Source organism: Fukomys damarensis, unplaced genomic scaffold, assembly GCF_012274545.1.
Source record: "Fukomys damarensis isolate Sample0158 unplaced genomic scaffold, DMR_v1.0_HiC HiC_scaffold_9, whole genome shotgun sequence".
NCBI classification, from domain to species: Eukaryota; Metazoa; Chordata; class Mammalia; order Rodentia; family Bathyergidae; genus Fukomys; species Fukomys damarensis.
Genome location: NW_022900921.1, coordinates 29,452,435 through 29,461,713, shown reverse-complemented (window position 1 = coordinate 29,461,713; position 9,279 = coordinate 29,452,435). Strand labels below are relative to the sequence as shown.

General features: G+C 53.2%; 1 protein-coding gene across 2 annotated transcripts; it reads left to right on the top strand.

Moving 5' to 3' along the window:
* The first annotated feature begins 1,217 nt into the window (after positions 1-1,217).
* Positions 1,218-7,843, top strand: Cxcl14 (C-X-C motif chemokine ligand 14). 2 transcript variants are annotated; one of them, XM_010614091.2, is made up of 4 exons: positions 1,226-1,551; positions 1,719-1,824; positions 5,262-5,375; positions 7,710-7,843. In XM_010614091.2, exons 1-4 carry the CDS (start codon positions 1,488-1,490, stop codon positions 7,723-7,725), a joined length of 300 nt encoding a protein of 99 aa, XP_010612393.2. In that variant the 5' UTR covers positions 1,226-1,487; the 3' UTR covers positions 7,726-7,843. The 2 variants fall into 2 exon arrangements, with proteins under 2 accessions (XP_010612392.2, XP_010612393.2); XM_010614090.2 differs by lacking the exon at positions 7,710-7,843 and having other exon boundaries at positions 1,218-1,551; positions 5,262-7,702.
* The last annotated feature ends 1,436 nt before the right edge of the window (positions 7,844-9,279 follow it).

Genomic DNA, 9,279 nt, shown 5'->3' with positions numbered 1-9,279 from the left:
GTCTCTGGGTGTCTCTCAAAAGCTCTTCACCACCAGGTGAAAGCACAACAGGCGTGAAGGCCACCGACTGGACCAAAATCAGGAGCCCCAATTCTGGGGCCACATAGACGGGGACCCTCTTGGCCTAGTCACCTGCTTCCAACCTCCATGAGCTTGGGCATGTTGTTGCTTCTCTCTAAGCTTGCTTCTGCACCTGTTAAATAAAGAAATTAAAAGGACCAACTTGGAAGAGGCATTCTAATACTCATATATAATAAAATATATGCACTAATGATGTCAGTAAGTAATGTTTCCTGGGCACGAGGGCACCTCCTTCACTATAGCACTTTGTGTAAGAACGTTGTACCTCCCACAGCCTCCCTGTGACAGGCGCTGTGACTACCTACACTTCACGGATAATGAAACAACGTCTTTGAGTGATGAAGTCACTTGTACTGCTAACTAATGGAGAGGGAAGGCCCTCATGGCTCGTCTCACACCACTACATTCTGCAGCCCCACACAACCTCCGGAACAGGCAAGGGCCTGCTCCCTACTGGGCTGCTGCTTGGCTTTGGAGAATAGCTTGAAAGTGAGAAGTGCCCAGGTTCTCCCAACCCTCAGATGGCCACACAGCCACCAGGCCATAGACCCACATTAGGGAGCCTTCTCTGGGAGTGCCCCCACCACGTCCTGCCTCGGTTCCGTGTTGTAGGCAGTGGTTTTACTGCTGTACAGCCTATGGCAAAAGCCTATCTAGTCCTAGCCTGCGCTCTGGCCACCAGGGCTGCTGGCCTAACAGGCAGGCCTAGGGGGCAGGTCTGCTAGCACTCAAGCTTGGCACTTGCTCCACAATTCTTTCAGGTCTTCCCCAAGGATCTGGGCCCCTGCTGGGTTTCCCCGGGGCTCAGAATAACAGGCCTGTCTGGCCAGAGTGGGACCCATCAGCATGAGAACCGCGGTGCTCTTCAGATGCCTCCTCGAGGCAGAGCGGCTGCCCTGGAAGTGTGTGCAGGCTGTGGGCTGAGTGTGCAAGTGTGTGCAGGAGAGCGAGTTATGCGCGCGAGAGGGTAGCAGATGTGAGTGTGTGAATGTGCGGGTGTGCGCCCGTGGCTCCAAATGTGAGCCTCGGCGATAGAGATTCAGTCCAGGGAGGGCTGCAGGCAGGCTGGGAAGGTCTCCTCCCCCGACCACATTGAGAAATCTCAGTGAGTCACCGAGTGGTTCTGCATATTAATGAGCTCGCTCGCTGCGAGGGCAGGAGCGGATTTAAAAGAGGCCAGGGCAGGCGGAGGGAAGTTGTGGAGTGATCGCAAAGCGCAGCGCGCAGCGCCAGGCTGCTGCACAGGACACCCACCGACTGGCGCTGCCAGAGCGAACAGGGGCAGGAGGCGCGCTGTGAGCCGACAGATCCCACCTGGTTGGCGTCTCGGGGGGCCACACCGACCCGTCCCCGTCCGCGACACGGTCCCCGTGTCTCTGTTCCTGGGCTGCACCCCTCTGGCCAGCATGAGGCTCCTGGCGGCCGCGCTGTTCCTGTTGCTCCTGGCGCTGTGCGCCTCGCGCATGGAGGGTGAGTGCGGGGAGGTCCCTTCGTCCCCGTCTGATCCCATCCCGGAGAACTCAAACACTAGTTCTTAGCCATCCTGGGATCCAGGAGGGTTCTGGGTGGGCTCTGAAGGCGGACGTGGAGCAGGAGATCACGGCGCTACTGAGCAGCCCTTGCGCCCTCTCCCACAGGGTCCAAATGCAAGTGCTCCCGGAAGGGCCCTAAGATCCGCTACAGTGATGTGAAGAAGCTAGAAATGAAGCCAAAGTACCCGCACTGCGAGGAGAAGATGGTTATGTGAGTGCTTGCTCCTTACCGCGAGGGTGTTCCATGCTGAGGGTATGCTGGGGTTGGGTCGGGCTGACAGATTTCTTTCTACCTTTATCAAGTCCTTGGCAAAGCTTTGTCATTGCCCAGGGAGTCCTTAGGATGCTGGCGATACAGTCGTGAAAGGGGGTCACTGTCCTGGGCTCCAGGAACTGCATTTGAGTCCACTGTGGCCAGGACTCGGATTGGCAGCTTCAGTGTGTGCACCAGGCTGCCCTGGGTACTAGAGCAATCAGGGATCAGTGGCTGGAACACTTTGGCTGAAATCATTGAGAATACTCTCACCTCCAAAGTGGGGGGTGTGCTGCCTTCCTGCACCAGAAAGAAGAATAATGCAAACTTTAAGTCCCAACTTTCCTTTCAGAGCCTTTGTTTAATCAGGGACTATCCATCTGGATAGCCAGCTTTTTTTGGGCTTTTAGGGATTTCACTGTGAGAACTCTGGGGCTCTTTCCTCAGCAGCTGGACTGCTCCTGGGTCCTGAGCTCCTGCAATCCTGCAGAAAGTGCTCTGCTGGGGTTAATGTGCCATGCGACCTTAGCCCTGCCAGTGGGGATGTGATGATGACTTAAAAACTGGGGCAGAGGGAGAGAACACTGAGTTTCCTTGCTGCTCTGCCTTCCCAATTAACCACTTGAGACCAGCACCACTGTTTCCCCACCAATACGCTCTCGGCCAGGACACGAGCCCTTGGCAAAGCAGCTCCCAAATATTTGCCATGGACCATTGGCCCCTCTTCCCCTCCCCCAGAAACAGGACACACTTTATTCTCAGTCTGGGCAAGGGCCTTACCCCAGCTGGCCCCACTGCCCAAAGGCCTTGGCACAGTCTGCAAAGGCTGGGTGTGCTGGGAGGTCACTGCCCACACCCTTCTACCACCTGGGGCTGCAGGGTGAAGTGAGGGGGAGAAGCCTCTGGGCCTGAGCTGACCCCAACACCGTCCTGCATACGCATTTGAATTAACCCCTTTATCTTTCTCCCTTGCTTTGCAGACCAAGTCCATAAAAATTGCCCTAAAATCCTTTTAGGTGGGGGCTGGGAGTCAAAAGAGCTATCTTAGGAGCCATAAGCCCCTCAGCACTTCCAGCTTAGCAGTTTAAAATGGTAGGAAACAAAAGTTGCTTCTGAGACCATGCAGGGGACAAAAGCAGGGTATGGGGTGCAGTGGCATCTCAAAAGGACAGAATCCCTCACCTGGCAGACTTAACTCGTTTCCTGGCTAAACATCTCTGCTTATAAAGAGAAACAATAGCCAAACAAGTACAGGAGAAGGCTGTGTGCAGCCTGGTGAAAACGTGCAGGAACCTGGTGAGATCAGTACCCAGCCGCCCTCTCCTACTCTCCCCGACTCTGGGAGACCCCCACCCGCCCAAGCGTGGAGACTCCTTGCCCTTCCTGTGTTCCTCAGACTTTCTAGATCACACCAGAGGCCAGCACTTTTTGCCAAGGCAGGTTTTCAGCCACAAAAGCTGAACAAAAGCAAGTTTTCCAGTTCACCCTGAGTCACCCAGACATCTCTGCTCTGTGGCTGGGGTGGGGGTGGGGCAGGCAGCAGAGTATCTTTGCCAGTAGGAGCCCTTGCTCCCAGAAGGGTCCAGAAGAGTCAAAATTCTAGAAAGAGCAATTTGAGTCATATGTCCCTGAGCTTTCCCCCAAAACCCTCAACATCCTAGAACTACTGAGGAGAGAGGGACGCTGGACCCAGAATTTCTGACAGTTGCTGAGATCCGTGAATCTTCCTGTCTGCATTCCACAACTAATTTTCCTAATCTCGGTACCGTGATGCAGAATGTGAGCACGGTGGTTGGAGGGCTTAGCTTGCTTTCCTGCTTTTCCTGACCTTCAGGATTTGGGGTGTTCCACCTGCATGCTGACCCGAGAAGGGGACTTTTATCAGGCTTTGCCATGTCAGCTCACTCCAAGTGCATAAGCAGCATTGCAGGTCTAGAGAAAAGTCCATGTGCTGAGTTCCTGAGGGTGACCAGGGACCTTGGGGAGGGAACAAGCTCGATTTCACTCTGAAGCTGCCTCCATGCTCAAGCCCAGAAAGAGCCGCCCGTCTCCAGGAGGACTCCAGTGAAGCCAGGGCCCAGTCACCCAGCGGTATCAGAGGACCCGACCCTTGCCCAGGTTGTCTAGGCCCTGGTGGGGAACCAGAAACTCAGAGCACGGTGTGAAGTAGAGAACAGGTCACCCAGAGCCATTCTGCCCCCATTCTGGCGGCAAGATCTCCTTTCGTCTCCTCGTGGATGGGGAGGCTGTGTTCATGGCAACCCTGCCTGCCCCTTTCTAGAACCTGACCTGGGAGCCTTGATGCTCCATCTTTGGTAGACTGTGGGGATGAGCTACCTCTGCCTCACTTCCCACTCTCTCCCCTCTCACCTCTACCTACTCTGCTATGAACCTCAGGAGATCGCATCCTCACCATAACTGGGCACTTTCTGCCTGTGCTGGGTGGTCCCTTATTCTTGAATTCCATCCTTCCTCCTGACTCCTGCCATCCTTCTGGCTGGCCCTAAGCTCACTTCCTCTCCAGGCTAGAACACTCACTCACTAGCCTTATCTTTATCCTTAGCTATCTCAGCCCCCTTGATCAATTACTAATAACAGTAACCATTCCCTGGGCCTCTACCAAGTCCTGTGTACGCTGCATAGATTGCATCCTTTCATCATCCCAATAACCCTATGAGGTTGGTCTTATCATTATACCCATTTTGCAGATGGGCAGACAGATTCAGAGAGGTTATCCAAGGGCCCAGCCAAACATGAGGTTCAAACCCAGGCCCCTAGACTCTGTACAAGGTCATCATCTACTATATAGATGGCTAGGAATCCACCTGGTATCAGAACAGGCTGAGAGATGCCTGAGATCTTTGAGCCATGGAGAAGGGTGGTCTTATTTCTCTGCCCAAAGATGAGATAACTTTATCAAGCGTCAAACAGACTTCAAGGTCAAGAGTTTGCTTCAGGATCAGCAAATGCCCATCCCTGGGACAATCTGCGACAGATGGAGGGAGCTGGGGATGAGGGCTCAGTGTCCTCAGTGCTGGGGCATGTCTTACCCCCACGGTGGAGCTTCTGAAATCCCAGGGCAGAGGCCTTGGCACATACACCTCTGATCCCTGGAAAAACCCCAGACCTATGTTCCCCAAGTGAGCTCCAAGCACTGGGGACACCACACTGCTGGTGGTGCAGTAGACCTGGGGGACACTGTCCGGGACCCCGAGGACTCCAGGGGGAAAGGAAGGCCGCTCACTCCATATAGGATTAGGCCTTCATGTGGAGTCAGAGATTGAGGGGACAACAGACCCCTACACAAAGCTCACCAGGGAGGGAGGGAGGAGGAGGCCACATGAGGGGCTGTTATTGCCCACCTCAACCCTGAACCCCACCCCGCTCCATTTCAGCATCACCACCAAGAGTATGTCCAGGTACCGTGGCCAGGAGCACTGCCTGCACCCCAAGCTGCAGAGCACCAAGCGCTTCATCAAGTGGTACAACGCCTGGAGTGAGAAGCGCAGGTACGCTCACCGCCTCTCGCCCTCTCACCCTTTTCCGCCCTTCCTCCCCAGCAGGCTGCAGCTCCCAGGAGGAGAAGGGCCCTCTACATCAGGTCACCTAACCCCATGTAATATGTGAGTGCCCTCCACAGTATGCACAGACACTGCTTACACACCCCCAGGGACAGGGAACTCACCACTTCACAAAGCAGGCTGCAGCTCTCTTGGACAGGTATACATATTAAAGATTTATCTCTTTGTGACCTAAAGTCTGTTTCGTTATAACTTTCATATTATAGCCTTAATTGCCATTTTAAAAAGTCACATAAGCCATCAAATGGTTAGGCAAGTACCTCGCCTGGCTGTCCCTTGTGGATCTGATCTTGTGGGGTGAAGTGTGACCACTTATTGACTTTGTTAACCATAAAACTGTGGGTGCACCTAGGAGATGATGAGGGTAACTCTGCCAACATATTCTCTCCAGGATGCCCCATGATTCTCCAACATTCCTTCCTGTGCAGGTGCTAGAAGAGACTCTGGGTCTGATCCTTTAAACCAGCACTACTCTTACTCAGTGAGAATGCCGGTGCCCTGGACCAAACCCCAGCATCTCCTGGGCTCTATTTTCCCATAGTCAGAAAACCCTAGCTCTGACCCCTGTGGTCCGGGTCTGGACCTGGAAGGGAGGCCACTTCCCAGGTCCCTGAATCATGTAAAGGTGAGCTATCCTAGAAATGGCCCACTCCTTCAGCCTGCAGGGCTCGTGGTCACCTTTCCCAGTGCCAGCACCTCATCCTACACAAGGGGGAAATCAAGGCGAGACTCAGAGGAGAGTAACTTTCCTGGGAGCACAGGACAAAGCCAGGCCCCCAGGAGAGAGGGTCAGCCCCAGTGGGTAACTGGGCTCCCCTTCCCACCACCTGGCCAGGCATCTCTCCCTCAGGCCCAGTCCTCAGACCAGATTTCCTACAGCTATTGCACCTGAGCCTGTTTTTGCTGCCTCCAAAACTGCCTTGTTTGCAGTTGCCTGAAATGGGAGTGATGAGGGTGATGGACTATTTTCTATGTATCTGATGGGAATGGTGCCCTCCTTCCGCTTAGAACAGACAGCTCACAGAGGGACCTGCCTTTTCCCCTCTCTGCCACCCTCTAAGCCCTGCATCATCAAAAGGGAGTGAGGAAACCCAGAGCCAGCTAATGGAGGGGTTGAGAACATCTCACTTTAGCTCCTGGGAGACACTCAAGCCTTGTGCCCACCTTGCCCCTCACCTTGCACCTGGGTTGTGGCTCTGAAGGCGAGGAGGTGCCTGTGAGTCTAGCAGCCCTGCTTTTCCACTTCTACAAATTGCACTGAGAGAACCTCTTCATCCTCAGACCTGCCCTCTTCTCACTGCGTCATGGGTTCATCCTGCTCTCTTGGGTGCTGAGGTTTGACGAGAGGAAGGAGCGTGCCCTTGCTCTCTACTCCTCCTCTGTAAAAAGATAAAAAATGCCCCAATGAATGTGGAATGGAGATAAAGGAACTGTTTGAAGTCTTCTTGGGAGTGGGGCTGGGGGACAGGCAGGGTCAGGCCTGTGAGGAAGTTCTGAGCATCTCAGAGACCAGAGCTTCTGGCTGCCACAGGAAACAGCCACATCAGACTTTCTACTTCAACACGTAATTTGGTGGTCTTAGAAATCAAGAGCAAGGCAGAGGGAATGATGGGCCGTCAGAGTGCTAAGTATGGACTTGGGGCAGCCATGGGACAGAATTTTTTTTAAGAAAATGTAAAAACCTAAGTGGAGCCAGCTTGGGAGTGAGGGGAAAGATGACTCATGAATGCCTAATAACTAGTCAGGTGAGACAACACAGCCGCCTCGGAGCCCCAGCCCTGCTGACCCCTCCTCTGTCCTTAGGCTTTTAGCACTGGCGCGTCTCTGGAGGAGAAGCCTAAGTCTGAAGAGAGCATACCCGTGGCTACTTTCTCTAAGAGAGGGGCTCTGTACAGATGAATGGAAGGCGGAGCTGCTGGAGAGGACTCGGCTCCTTCACCATCTATCCATGGTCACTGAGCCCAGCTTAGGTCTTGAGGCTCCTCAGTTTCCTCACACAGAAGAGGGTTTTCAACACAGGACCTTGAGGAGATAAGATGGGATTGTAGAGGGAAGGCTTATTAGAAAGGGCAAATCCAGATGTGTGAGCTTTGGTGGCCTTCGTGATCACAATCATGTCCCCAGAGATGTTCCTCCCGCGTCCCCAGCTGAAGTCCTCAGAGGAGGCTGCACCCCGCAGGCCAAAGGAAGCCACTCAGCAGCAGAGCTACAAGAGCCTGCATCAGGTTCTGAGCCACTAACACCTGTGTTTTCTCTTCCCAGGGTCTATGAAGAATAGGGTGAAAAATCTCTGATAGGAAACTCCAGACCAGTTGCAAGACTTGAGCAAAGGACTTTGCTGGGTAAAAAAAAAAAAAAAAAAAAAAAAAAAAAAAAAAAACTTTCTTTCTCACAGGCATAAGACACAAATTATATATTGTTATGAAGCACTTTTTACCCAGGGTCAGTTTTTACATTTTATAGCTGTGTGCGAAAGGCTTCCAGATGTGAGACCCAGCTCTCCTGCGCTCCAGACATCAACACAGGCGGCTTTTTTGTTGAAATGGGGGGAAACTCATGCCTTTCCTTTTTTTAAAATGCTTTTTTGTATTTGTCCATACATTGCTGCACATCTGAGCTTTATAAGCGCCCAGGAGGAACAATGAGCTTTGTTGAGACATTTCATTGCGGTGCTGCTCCGACCCTAGCTGGGAAAGCTTCTGCCCAGAGGGCCTGGCCCCTTCGGCACAGCTGCCAGGCTCTCCTGGGCTTCGGTCGGTCACAGCCGCAGTGTGACTCTGCAGTGGCCCCTGTCGCCGGGCAAGCAGGAGGAGCAGGTCTCTCTGCATCTGTGTTTAGAGGAACACAGTTCAGCGCTTCATTCCTCCGGTTCATTTTTTTCAGTCTAAGAAACATTTCCAAGATCCTGTGGGGGGCGAGGCAAGTGACCCTTAAAGAAGGTGGCTGGATCTTTTTTCCAACCTGAGGGTTTCGGAAAGGTTCGCTGCTTCACTTTGTAATGCTTCAGAAGCAGTGAGGTTCCTACCACTGTTAGCGAAAACCTTAACAAACATTTTAAAATACACGCACAACGCACAGCTGGAGACACAATCTGTTGACAAGGGGAAACCTTCGAAGTGTGTTTCTCTCCCTCCACACAGTGGGACGTGCAGTGCTGAAGCGGCGGTACGTCCGTGGCTCCCCATGCAGCAAACCCGGAGCAGGGTGCCCTGGTTTGGAAGCTGGGATGCCCAGCACCCTTTCCTTTGTACATACCTTCTGCATAGCGCCCCCTGCAGGCTGTCCGTCCGCAGAGGCCGCACCATCCTGCTGGTTTATATGCTATGTAAATGTCGGAGATCATTAGCGTTGCATGCAGATTTCATACTCTTTCTAAGACAAAAAGAAAAGTAATAAAATATATTTGAAATGTACCAACATTCTAGACTCTTGACTTGGTTTTCGATTAAGCTTGGATGTCAGAACAATGTCCACCATGTCCTGAATAAACGGAGGCGAAGATATTAGGGGGAAAGAGGTGATCCTCAAGGACCTGTAGACACTGTCACCTCTGTGGATCATGTAGGGCTGCTGTCCCATCCCGAAGACAGGAAGGCAGGCCTGGAGATGAAGGCTTCCCACATGGGTGGCGGGTTGGTCGGAGCAGGCTGGTGAAGGCACACAGGACAGGAGGGTCACATAGATATGGTCCCTTGGGGCTCAGCGAGAAGCAGAAAGTACCCAGCGTGAGGCTGTGGGACTCTGGAGCCAGGCTGTCCAGGAGCCACAGGTGGGGGCTCTGAGGCTCTGTTTCCACTTCTGCAGGATGGAGTGACAACACTGCACACCGAAT

Bases quoted from the DNA above. Each gene is read 5' to 3' on its own strand.
- Cxcl14 (XM_010614090.2), top strand. From the start codon at position 1,488: ATGAGGCTCCTGGCGGCCGCGCTGTTCCTGTTGCTCCTGGCGCTGTGC. The intron at 1,552-1,718 runs GTGAGTGCGGGG...CCTCTCCCACAG, and splicing joins GTGCGCCTCGCGCATGGAGG to GGTCCAAATGCAAGTGCTCC. The intron at 1,825-5,261 runs GTGAGTGCTTGC...GCTCCATTTCAG, and splicing joins TGCGAGGAGAAGATGGTTAT to CATCACCACCAAGAGTATGT.